Source organism: Crocuta crocuta, unplaced genomic scaffold, assembly GCF_008692635.1.
Source record: "Crocuta crocuta isolate KB4526 unplaced genomic scaffold, BGI_CrCroc_1.0 scaffold186, whole genome shotgun sequence".
NCBI lineage: Eukaryota > Metazoa > Chordata > Mammalia > Carnivora > Hyaenidae > Crocuta > Crocuta crocuta.
Window position 1 is genome coordinate 9,631,423 of NW_027551569.1, and position 23,518 is coordinate 9,654,940.

At 40.9% G+C, this 23,518-nt stretch overlaps 1 protein-coding gene across 6 annotated transcripts in view; it reads right to left on the bottom strand.

Annotated features, from left to right (window-relative positions):
* Positions 1-23,518, bottom strand: part of SIPA1L1 (signal induced proliferation associated 1 like 1) — a 354,681-nt gene that overhangs the window by 77,393 nt on the left and 253,770 nt on the right. For all 6 annotated transcript variants that reach the window (XM_077750694.1, XM_077750699.1, XM_077750698.1 and 3 more), the window contains 3 exons: positions 19,390-19,564; positions 9,509-9,612; positions 6,234-6,391 (listed from right to left, as the gene is read on the bottom strand). In XM_077750694.1, coding sequence (XP_077606820.1) covers positions 6,234-6,391; positions 9,509-9,612; positions 19,390-19,564 — 437 coding nt within the window. The remainder of the gene's footprint in view (positions 1-6,233; positions 6,392-9,508; positions 9,613-19,389; positions 19,565-23,518) is intronic.

Consider the following 23,518-nt stretch of genomic DNA (forward strand, 5'->3'; position numbering starts at 1 on the left):
AGTAGGATCCATTCCCCCATGCTCACGGGGCCCCTACTGAGTGTCAGGCAGTGCTCACAATGAGGATCAAGGAGGAGAGGTCCCAGGCTCAGCCCTCCAGCAGCTCCAAGTCTAGTGCGGCTACATCCGGTGGTTTGAGGGCTCTTGTGGGAGGTGTGGGGTGCTACTGCAGACACTTAAGAAAGACACGTACCTAATTCTGGGAGGTCAGGGGAGCCCTCCCAGAGAAAAGAAAAGCAAGAATTGGTCAGACGAAGGAGGGGCAAGGGTGTGTAGGAAGAGGCACGCCTGCCCTGGGGAGCAGCAAGTATGGGGGTGGGGAAACACGGTGTGTTCTGGGTGCTGTAAGCAGCCCCGGGGCTCCGGTGGCAGGGGTGGGGAGGAGAATCAGCAGAGGCCCCAGTGGAGGCAGAGAGTGGAAAGGCCAGACCTGAAGGACCCGGTGCATTAGACTGTACACCAGACAGTCTGAACTTCTCCCCAGAGGTTTTTAAACACCAAGAGTGACATATTCAGGTTTTCGTCTCCAAAAGGTCAACTACACTGGACAATAGGGATGCTGACTGTGGCTTGAGATGGACCTTCTGAAAGAAATTTCTACCGCCTGACCCATTTTGATTTTTTTCCCTCCTAGCTGAAGCTTGCATATTTACTGATTTTTATTCAGGAAAAGAAGGGCGTGCACATTTAATATGCACACACCACACTCCCTGCCTACCCGAGATACTTACTTATGGGATTTCAAGTAGTTGTCAAGCAACCTTCCACTCTACAGAAAGGGAAATTCAAGATCTGAGAGATTTGACAATCTGGTCTGATTCCAAGTACTTTCTGCACTGTGTCATACTACCACCGTTCAGCATTTATTATGTCTTAACCTCTGAATATGGAAATCTTTGAGAAGAGAAACCTATGTTTCTACCTTTCGAAACAACCTTACTGACCACAATTTAACACTTGTTTTGAAGGCTCAGGTCATTATAACCACTTACAACTACACTAATTTTAAAACTAATAATAATTCTTTAATGTCATCAATTAGTGAGTCAATGGTCCAATGCTCAGTTAAGATGTCCTAAATTTTTTTAAATCCTTTTATCTAAAATGGGTCCAAATAAGGCCCACACACTGCAATTAATTTTGTCTTCATTTTTTAAAAATTCTGTTAATCACCCTCCTCTTCTCTCATTTTCTTGCATTTANGTTTAAGATGTCCTAAATTTTTTTAAACCCTTTTATCTAAAATGGGTCCAAATAAGGCCCACACACTGCAATTAATTTTGTCTTCATTTTTTAAAAATTCTGTTAATCACCTCCTCTTCTCTCATTTTCTTGCATTTATGTGTTAAGGAAATTGGGCTGTCACACAGAGTTGCCTGGAGTCTGAGTTTTGGTGAATACAGGCATGCTCTTCTGTCTCATGTATTTCCTGTAAATTGCCTCCTCCAGAGGTTTGATCAGATTTAGGTTCAATGGTGGAGGAGGGTGTGTGTGTGGGGGGGGGGAGGGGAACAAGACTAATTCATAGGTGCAGTTGTAGCCTTCCATTATGAGACATGCGTTTGTCTCTCTTTGTGATATCCGCAATCTTTGAAGATCAATGCCTAGGTCTATTAATTCGTGAGTTGCTAAAAAACGTTGGGAAAAAAATCTTACACTGTGTTTTTACAAAGTGAGGCCCTCAAGGGTGAGTTCAGTATATTTGGTCCTTTGTTTCCAAACCAAATGACCTCAGCCTGCTGTGCTTACTGGATTTATACCTTTGATGTGAAGAGTTTTTCTACATCTTAGGAAACACTTGGTGATGTTTCAGCACATCCTTGTCACTGAACAGTTCTTCATCTTTTTGATTTGTTGCTTCTGATCTGCTCTATCAACCAGGAGCAGATAATTAAGCTCAGTGTAATGATACAAATAAAATAAGAAACCAGGGGTTCTCTTATCAGGTACAAGCATAAGCTTTGGTACAGGCTTAGTGATTAATTTCTGAGTTCTTGGCTTTGTCTACTGTTCAAGGTTAACTGGTCTCTGGAATTAGTTTGAAATAGTCAATTTTTCTTATTAGAAATTATAAACTTTCTAGTCTCCAGGGAGATAGCACATCCATTATTCAGGACCTCATTTCCTTATCTACCATAGGATTTTTCTCTCGTTGTTCCCCTATTATATCCCAGGGCCTAGAACAGTGCCTGGCACACACATAAGCATTGTAAAGAGCTGGTGAAAATAAATGAACAAGTTCCAAACTTGTCTTTTTGTATACAAATGATCTGGCATGGTGACATTGGGTGAATTCCCCTGAAACTCCTTAGACCATGCTACTAGATGCCCGAGCCTTTGGATTGCCCAGCGTTCCAAAGGGCTCCACTGCCTCGTAACCCCATCTACAGCAGCACTTTCTTGCTTCACCCGCTGCCCTCCTTCCTGTCTCCACTCCTGTATACACCACTGGCCACTCCTAGAATTATCTCTGTTCTCCTCACTGAATTTCCTCCATCTATGCTCTAAAACTCACGGCAAATCTCATTTTGTCAGTTACATTCCTTGTATCTTCAGCCTGGACTGACCCCACCCTTCTCCACCCTGTCACAGCAAGAATCTTCTTTGAGAAAACACCTTTTGTTCTTTCCTCAGCACATGTACGGAGATGTCAATAGGTAAATGTGAGTGTTCACTAGGGAGAAAGTTCAGAACGAGAGATTCTCGATGATAAAAAATATTTTAATCCCTCTAACTGTTATCACTCAGGGTTAGAGTTAAGTTAGATTTCAATCTAATTTAGGAGAAATCAATACAGCTCTAAACTTTTCAACCAAAGTACAACAAATAAGTGAAAGAGGCCCATAACTTCATATCCCTAGTGTTCTGGGGAGTGGCTGGGGTATGAGAAAAACTCACAGGTACAGAAATTCTTTGGAAGACCTATTCTGCTTCATGATGCATTTATTTTCAGAGAACATAAACTCTTCACTCTCTTTCCCTCAAGCATTAGCTACAAGAGAGTTGCCCTATCTGCTCTGAGACTTGAGGCATCTGTCCCCTTGAAGCATCTGACATCCCACACACACTTCAGGAAACATGCCTACCTCACTTTGAGAGGGACTGAGAACAATCACTATACCTCAAGTTAACAATAGGAAAAGATCTCTACTTTTGTTTCTTGTGACTACTTTAAAAAATTTTTTTAATGTTTGTTTATTTTTGAGAGCAAGTAAGAGATAGAGTGCAAGTGGGAGGAAGGGCAGAGAGAGAGGGAGACACAGAATCTGAAGCAGGCTCCAGGCTGTGAGCTGTCAGCACAGAGCCTGATGTGGGGCTCAAACTCACGAACCGTGAGATCATTGACCTGAGCCGAAGTCTGACGTTTAACCAACTGAGTGACCCAGGCTCCCCTCTTGTCATTTCTTTTAGTGATGTTACAAACTGGTATGTTCTCTTGGATTTGCAAAAGGCCCAAGTTCACAGTTTCTAAGAAGGGCAATAAGTCTTCAAACAAGCTTGGCGACTAGGAAATCTCAGGCCAGCTCATGTGTTCACGTCTTCCCACAAGGCATCCAGCATCACACTGCATGGTGAGGTTCAAGAAGATGGGCTCTCCAAGCGACAGATTAAAAATAAGAGAGACAGGGGCACCTGGGTGGCTCAGTCGGTTAAAGGGTCTGACTTTGGCCCAGGTCATGATATCACAGTTCGTGGGTTCAAGCCCCGTGTCGGGCTCTGTGCTGACAGCTAGCTCAGAGGCTGGAGCCTGTTCAGATTTTGTATCTCCCTCTCTCTTGACCCTTCCTTGCTCACAGTCTCTCTCTCTCTCAGAAATAATAAAAAAAAAAAAAAAAAGAGAGAGAGAGAGAGAGAGACAGCAAAAAGCATGGTTTTCAAGGCTGGGGAGAGGAATTTTAAAAGAATAAGACAGGGGTGCCCAGGTGGATCAGTTGGTTGAGCACCTGACTTCGGCTCCGGTCATTATCTCATGGTTTGTGGGTTCAAGCCTCTGTGCTGCCAGCTCAGAGCCTGGAGCCTGCTTTGGATTCTGTGTCTCCCACTCTCTCTGCCCCTGCCCCCCCCCCCCAAATGAACATTAAAAAATTTTTAATGAAAAGGAACAAGAGAGACAACATTTCCTCTTCTAACAAAGTGTTGAAGAAGGCTGAGAGACCTTTCCTCCTGATTTGTCTATTTAGACTTCCCCTGGCCAGGTATGGCTGTTGAGCACTTAATATGGGGCTACTGTGACCATGGAGCATGAAATTACAGATTTTAAGAAGTGACACTCAATTCAGTCATTCAAAAGCTTTTAAAAAGCATGTATGGGACAATCGGAGTATATGAATCTACTTTTCCTGTTGCAACTTTTATGAAACCTAAACATGTCCAATGAAAATCCAACATCCTGAGATGAGCTGAAAGTCTAAAACTCCAAAGTCTTAGTCCAAAAAAATATGTAAAATAGGTCAGTAATTTTTAAAACTTAGAAATCACATGTTGAAATAATAATTATTTGGATATACCAGGTAAATAAAATGTATTATTGGGTCAAAAACTATACTCCTAAAGTTACCTTTATCCATTTCTTCTTTAAAAAGTATAGCTATTAAAAACATAAAATATATGGCTTGCATTACATTTCTACTAGATAGCACTTTATATAGGCCATGGCTTTTAAAGAAGAATCTCTAAAACAAACTGCGAAGCTTTTCACTCCCAAACTTTGTAGTGACCACTCAAAAAGGGGTTAGCTTTCTATCAGGGCTTTCTGAAATCCTTGCATAAATCCAGTACGGAGTGTGTTTCAATTGCTTGGGGATATTGTCTAAGTGCAAATAGCCATCTCTCCCAGATACAGTCAAATGCTCTGCACTTAAGTCTGTCATTCTATACTAAATAATAGTCATGTTATTCTAAATAACGCAGCTCCCAGAGACCACATTCTTGGTAAGAGGCTGCAGATGTAGGTCTCTTCTGTTGGAGTTCCCGCCCCCTCAGCCCAGAGTTCTGAACGGCTTGTAGGTCAGCAACAAGGGCAGCAAAGGCACATGCTTCCCAGGGCGTGTGAGTGAGCAGCACAGTGAGCAGTGAAGGGGCTGGGCTCTAGAACCAGACTTGGTGCATTACAATCTAAGCTGCCCAGTACCAGCTGACCTCAGGCCAGTTACCTACCCCCACTGCTTAAGCTCCCTCATCTGAAAGTGGGAGATAAAAACAGTACCTAATGCATGGGTTTTAAAAATTAAATGAGGTGACCCATGTTAAAGTGCCTAGAAATAGTGCTGGGCTTATCAGCAGAGTCCAACGCATAGAGTTAGTGTGGGCTGTGCAAGGGACGTAGCAGTTTACAGTAGTCCAGAGTAACCTTTCCCTGTTTCCTTCCCTGAACTTGCTTGCTCCCCTTCTGTAACTAACCTGCATCGACTCCTAGAAGTAGACAGCTGTGGCTCTCACAACAAACCGACTGTCAGTCCGTACTGGCCACTTTCTGTGTGGGTGGCTATATATAATTTAAAAACAAATATCCAACATTAACAAAGCCTAATCTTCCAAACATTAGGGATGGAAAGACAGCATAAAATTCCATTATTTTAAAAGGACAGATTCTTACTAGAAACATCTTGTTAGCGCCAGAATAACCGGACACAACTTGGTACTATGCACACGTCAACCCAGCAATTTTGGTTCTTATCCTGGTCTACACCCAAAGGTCTCCTGCAGATAGATGCTTGAATTCTGATATTCGTGAGACTGGGTCAACATGGGACACTGCAACAATTCCACCAAATGCTTACTAACACATAGAGATGCCTCGAAGACTGCAGTCAGAGACATTAGAGTGAATCAAACCACTCTTAAAGCAGTGGCTGGGGCTTTTTAAACAACAGCAATTAGAACAAAACAAAACTTCTCTCCTGAGAACATCATTCTCTGCTCTTGCCATACCAAAAGCAAAGTATAATTAGCGGCATGAGTAATTAGCTGGTGACCAGACGGTATGGACCAAGGACACCACCAAAGGAGGAGGTGCAAATGGAAACAGCAGGTGTAGAACCAGCGTGTCTGGGCAATGTCAACGCCATCGGGTGACATCATCACTTGAATGTGGCCATCCACACGCATAGTTTAAAGGCAGAAGTAAATGGCAATAGACTTCCCGCTGCCACTTGAGCAAGCAGGGCAGGATGCCCCCCCCCCCACGTGACCGTCAGCCCACGCCCACGCGGCCGCTACCGCGGTGCAAGTACCTGTAACACACACTGTCGGTGCAGGGGCTGTGAACCCTGACGATGACAAAAACGTGCTGAAAGTGGGATCGGATGTTTTTTGGGCTGAATGGCTGTGCTCCGGGCTCTTGGAAAACAATTGTGACAATATCATTTCCAATGTGCCGCTTGCGTAGGAGCTAAAAGAAAAAAGAAGCAACCGGCATAAATGACAACACTCTGCTTTTTTTCCTCCCCAACTCCCTTACATAACTGTGTTTAAAACATTCACCTTAATCAGGGCATGTTAAGGTAGGTAATCTACACAGTTACTGTCAATAATTTAGCCCATCTTACTCCCTCCAAAGAAGGTTACAGAAGGGAATATTCTGAAATTTGCATAAAATGGAGAGCCCATTCAGGAACTAACCAGTATCTCTGGCATCTTATGCCAAGTCCCAGCATCTCCAAATTCTCAGTTTCCATAACAACAGTTTTGTTCCATTTTCACAGAAGAAAGAAACTTGCCATAGGGAAGATTTTTTAGAGATGAGAATGGCTGAAGTAATTACACTGCAATTTATGTTCTGGTTTAATTCACTTCATTTAAAGAAATGTGGCTAAGGTGTTTTCCGACATGCTTTTTGTGTCACAAGCTGGGAGTGCAGAAATTACTAATGTTCCAGAATACAAACGTAACAATTTCAAAGCAGGTCAAATTTCAAGTCTAAATAGTTTTTTAAATTACAGTTAAAGCTGCTTAAGACCACCTTCTGTTTCGCATTAAATAGTGTTTTGGAAGGTGGCTTTCAAATTCAGGCACCCCAACTCATGCTAGGCCAATGACCTTCCAAGAGCGGCTTATTAGATAGTTTAATTCAACAGTGTGAAAAAAAAAGTTGAACAAAATTTGCATTTCTCATATCTATTATACAGAGGCTCTTACAAGGAGGAAAATAATGACATAAAACGTTTATATCAACTATCCGTTAGGCACAAGCTTGCATTTATAAACTTTTTTTTTTTTTAATTCTCTAGTGACTTTAACTTACACAAATTACATGCAAGTAAAATCAATGATCTAGTATTAGCTGCCAGCTGGGAGAAACAATAGCCTTTTATCAGGGTTGAGGGCTGGGAGTTAGAATGTTCCAGAAATGTCCTTTTAACCTTAGGAATGTCAAAGCATCCCAAATTATCTTCTAATGAGGCCATTTACTTTCATTTTTAAACATGATATATTATTGGATGTTACAGAAATAAAGGCTGGTCTGTGCTGATGGCTATACAGAATGTACCCATTATTAAACATTATTGATCTACTCAGGATCTTGACATGCCAAAAAAAAAAATGCAATTTGTCTATGCATTATGTCATTGCTGTATTGATGATGTCATTGCTTTTGTATGCACATTCTTTCTTCAAAATATTGCTTGATATTTAATACTAGTATCTTAATATAGGAACCAAATAGAAATAAACCCATCTGTCCATCTCATATTATATATAATGAAAGATCATATTTATAAACAAATTCCTGCCACAAGATTTTAAAAGATATGTTGTTTCTGTTTTTTTTTTTCCTTAAGCATAAACTGATGACAAAGAAGAAATAAATTCTCTAGCTAGAGAATTAAAATCTCTTAAAATGCAGCAGTACCAATTACTCTTTTAATTGGTACAATAACCTTTTTACCTTGATTGGACCCCCAAATTAAATAATTTAGACAGCTGTCCATTTTAATGCCAGCTTAGGCTGCTCAACACACTTTATTTAGTAGAAATAAACAATTAATTGAATCTTAACTAAAGTTTTCACCCTTCCATACATCTTCCCTTTCTCTGCTCAGTACTCAGGTAGGAGAAGCCTTTAAAGACTTGCGAATGTCCTGAAGTTTTTTGACCACTTACTGGTCGAAATAAGAAATGCCTATTTTTTCTTAGCATGATGCTTTTCTACCACAGTAATGTAGAACTTGGAATTTGTATAAAACAAACTGTCAACAAGTTCCAAATCATGGAAGTTATCTTCAATAGGTTTATTTTAGATTTGTAGCAGATACATTGCTTGCTGCCTGTTTTTTATTACTTTGGTAATCACAGCAAAGCAAAATCTCCTTATCTGGATTTGTGATTTAATCACACCTGCAGTGACAGTGCTGGAGCAGATCAGTGTTTGGTTAAAGTCTATGAAAGACGGTGTGATTCATTCTGCAGCTGGCCTGTGTTCCATTAGCACCAAAGCTGACAATAAGGAAATCTATACCCATGTTAAGGTCAGAGGGAATACTGGACCACTCGTGCTTGTAACAGCTACTGAATAGAGAGGCTGTGAGCTCTCTGACTCCTTTAAATGTCAGTTTGGTATCATTTATTTTGAAATATTTTTAAAAAACAACTACCATGGGGTGCCTGAGGGGCTCAGTCGGTTGAGCGTCTAACTTCAGCTCAGGTCATGATCTCACTGCTTTGGGTTCATGCCCCGCATCAGGCTCTGTGCAGACAGCTCAGAGCCTGGAGCCTGCATTGGATTCTGTGTCTCCCCCTCTCTCTGCCCCTCCCATGGTCATGCTCATGCTCTGTCAATTATAAATAAATGTAAAAAAAAAAAAAATTAAAAAACAAAAAAACCAACAACTACCATATACTTCCTAAAACAATACTTAAGGTTTCTGTGATGCTCTGTAAGGATGTGCCACTTCTTAGTTTCTTCATTTACTACCTCACTGACCACATTTTAGTAACAGGCATTGTGCTTTTAGATCTTTTTAAGAGATACCATGTATGACGTATGCAAATGCAAGGTTTATGTTCCATGCTGTCCCCCTGACAAACATTAAGAAAAAAAAACATTTTCTGAGATCCCGTTGACATTTACTTTGATTTTTCTCCAAGTTAGTGTACCAAACCTTTGAAATCGGAAATGACACATCAGTACTTTTCCTGCTTTGTACCCTGGCCTCTGGAGACGGAACTTCACCCACTCATACATGTTCCCTGCAACCCTGCAGGGTCACCTAATCACCATGATTTCAACTTGTTCTCTTTGGATTCCATGAAAACCTCAGTCCCCGTGGGTGAAAAGCAAATGATTAATTCACAAAGCCATCCAGCTGGCTGTTAACCGAGAATCTGTGTCTCTTCACTTGTTTTCAGCTCATTTGCTATTCGTTATTTCCGCAAAGTACAAAAGCTTCCTGCTGTGCTGGCAGGTGCAACACTAAATTCTGGTTTAAGATTTTACAAACTTGCCACTTAGGCTTCTAGGGGAAATGAACAAGGGCTGGGTCACACAGACAGCGCCAGGCTCTCTTACCTGTTGCTTGTTGTTAGGTGTGTATGGCAGCATGGTGGAAACATGGAACATAATTTCATAGTCTTTGTACGTTGTGTAGAGAGAATGCGTCCCGGTGGAATCAGCTACAGTAAAAAAAATATATATATACATAGTGATGAGAAGACTGTAAGAATAGGAAAAATAGTTCATGTAAGGAAAACAGCTCCAAAAAAAAATAAATAAATAAAAGAGAGAAAAAAGGAAATGGTTTAGGATGAAAAGATGCTAGACAAGAACTAGCACCGGTGTTCTGACCCATTTTTTGTATCTGGTTCTCTTTGGCAGTCCAGTGAAACCTATGTCCCTTCTCAGAACAGTATTTGTAAATGCATAAAATAAACTACATGTGATTTCAACAGAAATCAATTACACTGAAAATTACAGTTGTCAAAAATAATTTTAAAATGTGATACAATAGTATTAGATTTCTATAACAAGTTTTAGCAATTGATGTAATAGAACTACTGTAATTCTGAAGTAGTGATGTGCATAAGCAGTAGTTTGAGGGATCTCCAAAAAAATACAATATGGAAAGGTTTATGCTTTCAACTTTGCAATAAAATCATAGGTAGAACTTACACAACTATGGTTTGTTGCCTACATTCATAATTGAAGGAAGTCCTAAATTTTAATTAAGGGGTCAGTGAAAATAAATGTAAAATGATTTCCCATCCAAGTTCACCTACCCCTGAACTCTGTCCACAGACATCAAGTTAAGAACACCTTTTCCAATACTTCTGATTCAAGCAAGAGAACTATTTTATCCTTAATAAACAGATGAGAATATAATGGGACTGTAACCTGAATAACAAAGGTATTATAAGCAATGTCCAACAACTTTTTTATAGACTGTTCTGCTTTCATCTTCCTTAAGTAAAAAGCAACCTGTACCCCCTTAATCATCAACAAATCAATTGCCAAGAAATAATTAGAAAGCAGAGAAAGAATTATTAACTGTCCAGCTGAAAGGGAACATCTCTGGTCTTAAAGGACCTGGACTTGCAGGCTGCTAAATCACATTAGTACGTTTTATTCATTCTGGGTAAAGTCAAGCCTCCATCAAGCATACCGTTGAGGACCAGGAACATTTTACTGCACTTTAGGAAAGCTGCAAGACAGAGCCTCTGGTATACACCAAGAGGCAGTAGTCCTCAAAATTTAGCATGCACACTGGCATCCGGGGACCCGGTTTCAAAGGGAGATTCCGATGCAGTACCCGGAGAAATAACTGCACTGTGGGTATGGGGCTGGGCCCAGGAATCTATTTTATTTTATTTATTTATTTATTTTTTTAAATTTTTTTTAAATGTTTTATTTATTTTTAGGAGAGAGAGAGAGAGAGACAGACAGCGTGAGCAGGGGAGGGTCAGAGAGAGAGGGAATCACNCACTGCTCCAAAAACAGACCACAATGGCGGCTTGTAAAAATGTTCTAGAGCCTGGAGTTTCAACCTTGAGCTTCTTGAAGGATCTTAATTTTTAAAGCTGACATAAAATGCAAAGGGTTAAAAACAAGCTAATAGTGAAATAAAGCACAGACTACCTTTCAAAAATTGCTAAAATATGTACCAACATATAGCTTCCCAAGGGAAAAAAAAAAACCTTTTAAACGCTATTGGCCATCAGCACAAAAAATATAAATTACTGCTATAAATAATTGGACTATCTAAGACATGCCCTGTGTATGAAGAACGTATCTACTGTTAAAGGCTCTAGCTATAAATAACTCCTGAACTGATTAGTACATTTTAAACCTTAAAGTGAATGTGTCAGCTTTGATGTGTACTTACATGTGTTTCAAGTCAATTTTGAGCAAAATTAATGAACTAGAAAAGAGACTGTCATCCAGAATTCATGTGTTACAATTTGCTTTGTATGTCTGTCTAATTCTAAAAGAATTACTGCCAGAGAGGAAAGCTGATGTGGAAGACAACACTGAAGGTAACCTTGCTTTTCTACTTCTGGCCCGTTCTCGCTGTCCTTTCTGCACGCCTCGTTTATAGAATATAGATTGCTTGACTGGCCTTTTTCTGGGGACCTTTGGAAACCCTCAAGTTTTGCTGATAATTTTAAACAGTTTGAACAGTTCCAAAAGCTTCAGAGATGAAACGAGAGCCAAAGCAATGAAATTTTCCTTTCTGACCAGTAAGGAATTTCAGAATCCTGAAAATACTATATCAGTTACAGAATTGTTAAACTTTACCAGAGAGAATGGAAAACGAATATGTGCTATATTTTCTAAAGAATAAAGCATCCAATGTTTCCATTACTATATTTTTAGTGACCCGGGAAACCTGAAAAATTTAATAGCTTGGAGATCAGAAACGAAGGAAAATGACAAAATTCCTTTCTTCTCGGGGTAAAGAATATATATGTTGAAAAATTTATAATGGGAAATATGCTTGAGAAGAGAGGTGGAAAGAAGATAATGCTCCTTCGTATCTGTACGGAGCTTTAAAAGTGAATTCAGGCATCTTACGGGTCATCTTGATAATCCCGTGATTTGCCTCCAAATCAAACTGCCAGCGGATGGCATATACCCACTAATAAGGTCAGCACTCTATGCTAAGTCATGGAAAGTAAAATCTCTAATATATAACGTAGATGATAAGAAGACACTGAATAATTAAGGAATGATAATATTTTTCTCTGCTGCTTTGAAAAAGTGTAGATATGTGAGAATAGCCTACATTAGGCGTTTCCATTTGAAGACTGTGATGGGAGAGCATACTCGATGGAGGGCCAAGCACAAGCTAACAAGCACCCCCAGCCCCAGGTGGGGTATGTGTGACATTCCCCAGGCACTCCAGGCTGCCGGAGAACAAAGGACAGAAAGCAAATGGTTAACTGATAAGAGATCACAGTCCTGCGGGGACAAGAATCTCCATCAGTTTACAAATGTTACAATGTTTACAAGAAAAAGACAATCTTATCCATGGCCTAATTTCCAGAAACCTATAGTCTCAGTTTCCTGGAGCCAAACATCACCATCTCCTCCACAGTGATGTAGGGAACAAAGGCAAGAAGGACATGGCAGGTAGTATTAAATGTCTTTATAACCTGCAGCCTATTGACAAATACTTGAGACAAATATAGAGTGTAACTCTAGTTGCTCTAGGAACCGCCTTCCGAGGGGGAAAACAACCTTAGCGTGACAACAGCTAGGCCGCTGGTATCTTACTGATCTTCTTTAGTATATGGAAGTCCTTCTGGAGGCCTCCTTTTTGCCTTTACTTCCCCCAACTCCACAGTGTATCACCAGTCATTCTTCACAACCCCAGTTCAGCTCTTTCTGCCCACGGGTCCTGTCCCTGTGCTTTCATAAAATCGCCTTTTTTTGCACCAAAGACGTCTCAAGAATTCTTTCTTGGCCATCAGCTCCAGACCCGTCACTCCAACAGCCCCTGAGTGGTATGAATAGGTTCACAAGTTTGTAGGGCAGTTTTAGAGACAGTGCCATCATCATCTCTGACTTCTCTTTTGGGCTCAACTCCTTTACTTTTCAGTAGGCTAACATGTGGTTGATAAGGTGTATACATATGAATCTGGATAAGGAAAAGTAATTAGATTTTTATACAATCATTTTGCAGTCACTAACGGATGGATCCGGAGTTAGGAAAAGTTAGATGAAGGAAAACGGGCCTATGCAATTTGATTTTAGGAAAGTTCCTAGTTTTAAATATTTATGAACACAAGAGAAAAAAGTAAGCTCATTACTTAAACTCATGTAGACTAAATAAAGTCAATAGAAGGAAGAAAGCTTAAGTTCCATTTCTTAAATGTCCTCACCACTACAGAACACATCAAAATAAGATGAAATCAGGTAGCTTGTAGGTCTCATTTTTATCCCTTTATTTAATTTGAAATATAATAATTGTCGGCTGGCTGCTGGGGACCATCCCTTTAAGATCCCCGATGTGTAATCTCTGCAACCTCGCCTCAGGGTCTGGGGAATGCAGAAGTCAAGGCTGTGTCAACACAGTCAGGGCCAAGTACGGACATCTGGAACACTGGCATCTATTCGAGATGAGACATGCTTCTGCCCTTGTGGCATGATTTCACTTACTCACTAATGAAGTATTTGGGGAAATCAAGAGTTCTACCTGCTCTGGCATCTATCCTATTTACTAATACTCTTTCAGCGTACAGTTAGCCATGGCCAGGAGATGGGTTACTTTACTTCAGTGAGGGTGGGATGAAGAAGGGTTTACAGCAGTGCCCTTTGCTATGACAGGTGCGTTCATACGGTGTCAGTTACAGGATGCGTGTGAACATACCTGGGACTCAAGGCATCTCAAAGTCAGTAACACACTGAGAGGTGATGAAGGCCAAGATAGTGTGGGGCTGGTACTTAGGTGTCAGCCACTAGTATTTTCTACCAACTTCTCACTTTGCAAATCACCTGCAATTATCTGGATGCCCAATTTGGAAGAAGATCTGACTTTGGATGCCAGTGGCATCTTTGCTAAATGACCACAAACAAATCACTTCACTTCTCTGCCCACTGATATTCTTGCTGCTGTGAGGAGTAAGTGAAATAATGTATGTGGAAGTGCTAGCCCATGAAAGATGCTCAGGAAATGTGTTGATTAGAATTGAGAATTTTGTGCAGCTGAGGTAAAAAGTGTAATATCCTTAAATAAGGACTTTTATGTACTTTCATGGCCAAGCACATCCCAGCAACACTCAAAGGAGAAACCTTACATTATAATACAGTTCAGAGTTTAAGGAGGTGAAGAGAGAATCCTTTCCTTCATTCATCAATGTCTCTGATTCCAAATGTTCTTTGCATATGCAGCGCATTTAAACAATGCTAGTTTTTACCCCATTCCCCACCGAAGTTTAAATATTCCAAACAGAGGGATTTATTTCCTTGGTTTTTACTTTTTAAAAGTAATTAATTATTTTAAACATTTATTCATTTATGAGAGACAGAAAGCACGAGCAGAGAGTGGGAGACACAGAACTCGAAGCAGGCTCCCGGCGCTGGGCTGTAAGCACAGACCCCGAAGCGGGGCTCAAACCCATGAGCTGTGAGATCATGACCTGAGCCGAAGTCGGACGCTTAACCGACTGAGCCACCCAGGCGGCCCTATTTCCTTGGTTTTTAAAACACTGCTGAAAAAAGGAGGAAGCCACAAGCATTCACTAATACTGCAGCAAATTAATGAAGGCAAGGCTTGGAAGGAATGCTTTAAGGGATCCTAAAGTCTCCTCTGTTCTGACCTGACAAACAAGCCTCATTCAGGAAATGATTTCCCAAATAACAATCCATATGCACAGCTATAAGTGAGGGTGGTCTCCAGCTTTTAAATAACATACTGCTTGGTGGCAAGTTTATTTTTATATTTGCTGCAGAATGAGAGGACGGTAATTATCTAGAAGTTGTATCATTCAAATAAGGAAACAAAGTAAGGAGAGGGAAAAAGATCCACTACTGAAAATTTCTTCTTTGTAAAACTGTTCCAGCCCCTGACCCCTGTGTAGCTTACTTGCTAGAAGATCTTACTTCTGAGACAGGAGAATGGACTTTGCGTGAGAAACTGGGAAAAAGAAGAAATGGTTCAGTAGCACCATCAATTCTTCCTTTCCTGAGCCTCTCTCTCTTTTACCAAAGTACTAAGATCCGAATATAATTGTGAGGCATGAGAAGCAAACTGTTTCAGGAGATGGGTTGGATAATTTTAGCCCAAGGGCTGGAGAGAGGGGGAGGAGACACAGCCACAAGGCAGAGAGCCCTGGGCTTCACTGTACTTAATTTCACGTTTAAGCTTTCTCTGAACACCTCCTTAACCACAGCACTAGGAGCTGTTCCACCTCCCCAGTGCTTCCTAGCTGTCTAACATTGGGCACGGTATCTAAAGAAGGCAATTCTGTAAAGCGGGGAGAACTAGTACCTAGTAAACACTTTGAGGAGTAAATGAAATGACAAACACACAGAATATCTGGAACCTCTGTTTCCACCACAGGAGTAACTTGGTACAGGACTTTTTCTCCCGTTGTAAGTAACTAGAAAAACTGATAAAATATCTGAAACAACTTTTTTTTCCAGACATTTACAATAGGCAGCATTGGATAGTGATCCCAGAGAAAAAAGAATCAAAGAAGATGAGTTCTCTGATCCCATCGGGTTTTCCACATGGAGGAACTTTTGGAACAACTGTACAATGCATGGCATTGAAGAGGGAAAGCCAAAATACACTGGAGTTCAGGAAGCCCGAGGTAGCTGATGTTTGCTGGGCAGCATACCAAAGAGTTGGAAACGACACAGTGGAAGAGTTCAGAAATCCGTATAAGGGTCCCCTTGAGTTCTGGGCTGAATATGAAGCTGCACACACATAGAGTAAGATTCCAAAAGCCAAGCAAAGACAAACTAAGGATACTGCACAGCATGATGACTACAGTTAATAATACTGTATTGCATATCTGAAAGTTGCTAAGAGTAGATCTTAAAAGTTCTCATCACAAGAAAAAAATTTTTTGTAACCTTGTATGGTGACACACGTTAATTAGACTTACTGTGGTGGTCATTTCATAATATATACAAGTATCGAATCATTATGTTGTACACTGGAAACTAACATAATGATATATGTCAATTGTAACTCAATAAGAGAAAGAGAGAAAAGCTATTAGGCAAAGAAAAACTACCAAAGAATTGTAAGGCAAACAATTCTCACAGTTGACACAGGGTGGGAAGACACTCAAGTTCTAACCAGCCACAGTAAAGAGACCTCACTGAATATGCAAGTCCTCAGACATAAGAAAACTCATGCCTTGGTAGAACTACATTAGAGAGTAAAGACTGCTCTACGTATGCCTTAATAAAGCTTAAGAACAAGATTCATAAAGATCAAGCTGTTTTGTAAGTAACTTAACTGCCCACCAAAACAAAACTCTTTGTCTTCTTCAACACTCTTTGAAGAAGACAACACAATCCAGACACTCAACCATAAAACATTCACAATACTATACTCTCCAATCAAAAGTAACCAGACACATGAAGTAGTAAAATATAACTCAAAAGCAGGAAAAAATTTGTTAAATGGAGGTCTCCAATGACAAGGATGATAGTATTAGCATGCAGAAACTTTCAAACAGCTATCATAAATACATCAAGGAGGAGTACCTGGGTGGCTCAGTCAGTTAGGTGTCCGACTCTTGAATTGGGCTCAGGTCATGATCTCATGGTCGAAGGATTGAGCCCTGTGTCAGGCTACGTGCTAGGGTGAAGAGCATGGAGACTGCTTGGGATTCTCTCTCCCTCTACCCCTCCCCTGCTCACGCATTCTCTCTCTCAAAAAAAAAAAAAAAAAAAGTTAAAAAATAAAAATTAGAAAAACATGCTTAGTGATTTAAAGGACACCATGAACCTAATGAAGATAAAGTAGAAAACTGAGAAGAGGACCAAATGCAATTCTGGCTTTGGAAGATGACAACATCTGAAATGAAAATGTCACTGAACTGGATTAACAGCAGATAAAGACACTGTAGAAGAAAAGCACAGTGAACTTGAAAGATATATTAATAGGAAATTATCCAAAAGGAAGCATAGAAAAAAAAAGATTAAAAAAATTAAATCAACAGAGCCTTACTAACCTGTGGTACGCTAGTGAGTGATCTAACGTGTGTAATTGGAGATTCAGAAGATGGCAACAGGAAAAAAAAAAAGAGCGATGGAAACTATGAACCCACAGATGCAATCACACCTACAATGTCGCATGTACAAGAAGTGATCCTTTAGGAACACTTGTCCTGGAAAGGATTTTCTCTTATGTACTTATTTATTTTGAAGATTTGTTGTGTTTATTTATTTATTTTGAGAGAGAAGAAGAGAGACCAAGAGAGCACAAGAATGGGAGAGACAGAGAGACTGGGAGAGAGAGAAAGAGAGGATCCCAAGCAGGCTCTGCACTCAGCGTAGAGCTCGATACAGGGCCTGAACTCATGAACCGTGAAGTTGTGACCGGAGCCGAAATCAAGAATGAGATGCCCAACTGCCTGAGCCACCCAGGTGCCCCAGCATTTTCTCTTTTTAATGATTGTACTGAAAGAGAGGGTTTCCTGATACAAAGCAGTGTTAGACATAGTGTGGTGAGATTATCTTCTAGCACACAGAGCCAAGTCTTATCTCTGGGGGTGCCATGGCCAGTGAGAAGCCAGCGAGATGTACAGAGGCTGGTTTTGACCCTACCAGCTTCAAGTAAGAGAGAGAAACATGCAAACGGCCTCTTTTAGAGCTTTAGAATAGAAATACTTTCTGACTTTTCGTCAGAAAAGAAGAAACCTGACACTGAAAGGACAGAAAAAGAAACACAGATTCCTCTGCTCATCAGCTATGTCCTGAAAGGTTACTAGGGGTCTAAAGGAGGGCACACTTGTTACAGAACAAGTGTGCCATTAGAGGCGGTCAGCTAATCCAGGCTTATCCCCCTCTAGCCTTTGAAGCCATTGGGATATTTAGGCAAAATTGCATACAGTACTTATTTTGTGTATTTCAGGGTCTTACTTGATGCCTAACTGCTTAAGTATGGTCTTGCTAATTTCTCATGTTGCCTTTCATCATCAAGAGGCGGCTGGGAATGTGTTAATGCAGAAATAATACATAATCTTAATCAATTTCCAATCTGGCCATTCATGCACAGAAGCAGGGTTCTTATTACAACTCTTCCCAGAAGCTTTCATATAGCTCTTTCTGGTGATGATAATTTATATAACACTACAAACTGGGACAACATGAGTGAAGCGTATAGGGCAAATGTCAGACCATCTGGAGAAGAAGAGTTTCAGGGCATATTAAAATTGAACATTTTATGCAACTGCAAGCAGAGTATGGGACGTTAAAATAATATTTAAGAGTCTAGGCTATTTATGGGCTTTAATAGTCTCTCTTGCATGTCGTTTCCAAGTTGGCAACAGCAAAACCATGGCAACAGGAAATTCTTCCCTGCAGTGGAGTTTATGAATGCTTTTCTGTTTTCATGACTCAACTCCTTATTTAATTTCCTGTAGAGAAAATCGGGAGATTACTATGGACTGCCATACAGATGTGCTAATCCAAAGACCCTCTCAAAGAAAAACCGGTCATGGGTGTCCATGGACTGATTCTGAGATAAAATTTAAAATTGCCTCCTCACAGACACGCAGCAGACGTCAACATACTCCACCCTAAATGGATGCTTGCGAGCGTAACTATTTTATTAACGGCTTGGGGAATGGGGGTGCACAACCTTGTGTGTTCATGAGCCACAGCTAAAAAGATCCTTCCATTATGGTGCTTTTAATCCACACAGTTCAGGAGCCGAACTAATACCATAATGAAGAGGCCTATTTCCTTAGGTATTCAATTAGACTATGAACAATAAAAATAGAAAAGAGGCAAACAAAAAAATCTCAGTATTAACAGAAGACAAAATGAATAAGAAAACCCTTATAATGAAGATTGACTGCGTACATAAGCAGGGGGATTACATGATAAATCAATGAAAGTAAAAAATTCCAGGGCTTATGACCACAAGGTTATAAGATTCTAGAACCTTTAATCGCTCTGACATTCACTTAACTATAGTGGCATTTACGCAACCCTCTCTGGGAGCAATTCTGCATGATTTGCACCCACTGCTCTGCTACTCCGCAGACACTTTGGAGAACACCGCTTCTTTTTGACAGACTGATCCTAGCTGCTTTGACTACAGTCGTCAAATGTCTGGGGGCCGTGTCCTCCTCCTCCGGCTTGCTCTCCCCCAGCACCAGCGGTGTTCTGCAGTAAACGGCAGTGTTGTTTTATGGGCAATTTAGCAGATGAACATCAACACGGCAGGAGGGAAATAAGCCTAGCAGGAGAGTATAAGTGTTTCTTACTTTTGGTGTCAAGCTGTGCACGATACTTCTCAAATCCTTTGAGCCGAACGCGCTCTCCCAGTAGCTGAAGGAATTCCTCAAACGCCGGGCCGGCTGACTCATTGTTGTACATCTCTTCTTCGGTGCTCTGTCCGGCTCTGCAGTACATGATGCCCACCTTCTGCTGATAGTTCAGCTGTGAAGAGAGGCGGTACGAGGCATGTAAATACAGGCAGATCCACCTTGCCCACCAGGATGCTCCCAACTCCTGGAGGGCACGTGCCCAGCCTCTCTACCATTTCTTTTCTCTTGAAATCCTTCTGTTTTAAGGCTTCCATTTCTAATCCCCAAAATACAGCAGAACAAGCATCTATCATTATAATCGTCACAATTTAAGAGAAAAGGCCAGGAAACTGAATTATAATTTTCTGTGTGTAAGCTAATACATCACGAGAACAGATGCTGATACTTTCGGGAACTTCTCTGCATGAATTCCAAAGTGCAAAATGAGGCTATGAAAAACAAAAGGTAATTCTTTTTCAATAATCTCCCCCTTTTAAAAAGGAAAGGCGGGGGCACCTGGGTGGTTCAGTCATCATTAAGCATCTTGGTTTCAGCTCAGGTCATGATCTCCCAGTTTGTGAGTTTGAGTCCCACATCAGGCTCTGTGCTGACAGCACAGAGCCTGCTTGGGGTTCTCTCTCTCTCCCTCCCTCTATGCCCCTCCCCCACTTGCTTTCTGTCTCTCTCAAATGTAATAAGTAAACTTAAAAAAAAATAAAAAATAAAAATAATAAAAAGAGAAGGCTTTTCAAATTTAAAAGCAGAATTCCACTAAACAAAAAAATCTTTAAAATTGTATCTTTCAATATTCATTTTGTTTTGCTCTAAACAGCATATTAATGTTCTTGCTAATTTTTTTTCCTTTGGTAAAACTGGAAAAGGTTTCTCTCCCAATGCCATTTTTCCAATATACTAAATTATAACCTCAGTCATATCTTTGTTAGAGCACTACCATCATCAACAATGTACTTTTCAAATATTTTTCTAAAAGATGAGTGCCTGAATAGAAACTCTAAAAGGGGATACATAATGGCAAATCAGCTAGTGGCAAATACTCCTTCCTTAGAGACAAGTAAAACGAAGCATTCAAGAGACTTAAATATGATGTAACATTAATCAAAATATTTACTCATCACTGAAAAGTCTAGTCATTCCGCAAACAAATTTTAAGGTGGTATTAGTTATTTAACTAGGCATTAGTTTTCAATACAAAAATTTAGACTTTTGGGGCGCCTGGATGGCTCAGTCGGTTAAGAGGCCGACTCTCGACTTCGGCTCAGGTCATGATCTCACGGTTCGGTTCATGAGTTCCAGCCCCACATCGGGCTCTAAGCTCACTGTGTGGAGCCTGCTTTGGATCCTCAGTCTCATTCTTCCTGTCCCTCCCCTGCTCGCATGCTCTCTCTCTCTCTCAAAAATAATAAACATTAAAAAAAAATTTTTTTTTAATGCAGCCTTTTAATGGTTTACTGAAATTAAGGCGATCCACACTGCTTCGGCCTATTTTCAGAGCACTACAACTGCTGCCTCAGGCAATTATCTCATAAAACGAAAGGAGGAAGGGGAGAGGAAAATTGTAACAGAGAACATTTATTGCATGCCCACTGTATGCCCATCGTTGTTTAGTATTTTAGATAATTAGCTTCTCCTCACAATGGCCCATAAAGCGATTATTCCTACGTGACAGACAAGTGAAAGCGGAGACTGGAAGAGGAAGTAACTAGCCCAGTAGGGAGAGACACAGGACCACAAATGGTCAGTCCTGTGATTCAGCTGTCTAAAACATTACCACAGCTCAACCAGGCTCGATTTCTATCACTGCAACATACGTCCACAGCCCCTTATTTGCAATTCTGAAGCTGAAAGGTAAAAACCAAATTTAAGCAAACACATTTGACAGTTAAAACTTGATATGGACTGACGATAATACGTGTAGTTTATTCTATGTTGTGTGACCACTCACATCTCTTCCCCCCTGGGGAAAAGATAATGTGACTGTGGGGTGGTGTTTCAGACCCCACTGGGAATATTACTACGTGGTGTACGCATTCTATTATCATTCTAAAATCTGGATGTTTCTGAACTCTGAAACAGATTCAGCTCTCACCATTTTTCCTAAGGGACTGTGAACCTGAACTTCTCTTTCCAACTTTCTAACCCAACTGATTCAGAACAGTAACAGGAAAATGTCACAGGGGACAAACTCTTCCTCGCCTTCCTCCCTCCACTGCACACAACCTTGTTGACGACGGGGCTCCGCGGCCTTTACGGGACCGAAGACATGAGAGCTCCCTAGGAGTGCTATAATTGCGCCGAACTAACTCTCCCTTTGCTCCGCCTCCTCCAACAAGCAGGAGGTAAAGTTCCAAGTCTGAAACTTGCAAATAACTGGATACAGTGATGTTGGAAGTTGCAGAACAGCACGTGATATCACACCATTTCTATTTCATTACGGACAAAACCACATCGAGGACTTAGTGTGTTTTTTTGTACCATGTGCAGGAAAAATGCAATGGAAAAAAATCACATTAATACCTACTGCACACCACTGACTTCTCACCCTTCTCTCGGCTGGCTGCTGCAAACGTCTGAATGTGGCTAATGCCTGCAGGAGGACCCCCACAGGTAGAGATCTCAACCTGGCTTCAGGATTAATCTGGGCACCTACCCTATTAGGACTCAACAAATAAAAAAGAGTGGTAGGCTCCGTGTCAGTTACAAAAGAAGTCCTTAATACAGCCAGACCCTCACTGTCTCCCTGCAGGGAGAGCTATGAAAGAGAGGGAGCACCGTAGAGAAAGGAAGGGGTTGGGAGTTATCTGCTGTTCGGCCCTGTGCCTCCCAGATCAGCCGTCTCAGGCAACAATGTAAAACAAAGTCACCCTGTTCAACAGAAGGCACCGTGGTGTCAGTGGATTTGTGGATGGCTTTTTAAAACTTCTCAGATAAAGGCCTAAGATATTTCACTGTGCAACATTCAAAGGGATTCATTTAACAAGAAAGGAGTTCACTGCAGAGAGAAGTAAGGAAACTTCCCCCAAACCACTGGAGAAGCTGAATCCAAGGACAAGGAGACAATGTGCCGCCTTCTTTTGACGGATTTCTCCTACTCTAGTGAACTCCACTGGCAGCCAGGAGAACAAAGTGGTGTCTGCTGCTTGTGAAAAGAAGGAGCCTTTAAGAGGATTAGGAAATCTGTTAGAATGTCACACTTCCTTCGTCTTGAAACGGTGCCAAATGTCACTGCTCTATCCTCTAACATGACAATATTCTTGATTTCCATGCAATTAAGTCAAGGTAGGTGGCATTCTCTGAACGCAGGCTCCTGGAATCCTTAGTTAGCAGCCACGTTCCCGGCCAGAGTAAGAGGACCTGTTGAGGACTTGTTATGTCAATGTAATAAGGAACACTTCAAGGGTAAGAGCAAGTGTAAATGGAGTCAGAGCTACGGACTGGGGTTTTGAGTTGTTGCGAGGTTATATAAAACAGCACTCTTTGTTTTCAGATGTGCGCAGACACATCTGTATGGGTTTACACCTACGGATACATAATACTTCCATGTAATGCTCAAAATAGAGTTATGATGACACCAGAAGTCACCTTGAGAACACGCTGTGTTTACCCCTGGTTCAGGATTTTTGCTTTGGATAATCCCGGGATCATGCTATACAATTCCATGCTGACCGATCAACTGTTCACAGGGAGCATTATGGAAGTGTTTGGACACTCCACAAAGGTTTCTGTCATAAAAAATAATGATGGTCAATCCAACAGGACAAAGGTTGTCTTTGAGATGAAGGTCTCTAATCTCAATAAAGCAAAGTGTCCTTAGCACTCACTGAAAGGGACGAGGGTTCTCACAGCTTGGGACCAACTGTATATAAAATTGGTCTTCCTCTGATAAAGCGGATACTTTGACACGGAATCAAATACCACAATCTGATTTACATAGTCCCGAGTTTCTGGAAAGATGGATGATAAAGTCAGAACCCTCCGCCAGTAGAAACAGATTTGAAGGACCAATTTCTCAGAGAACGGGTCTGAAGTTTGGCATTTTCACCTCTTCTCGCCTGCCGTCACAGCCTTG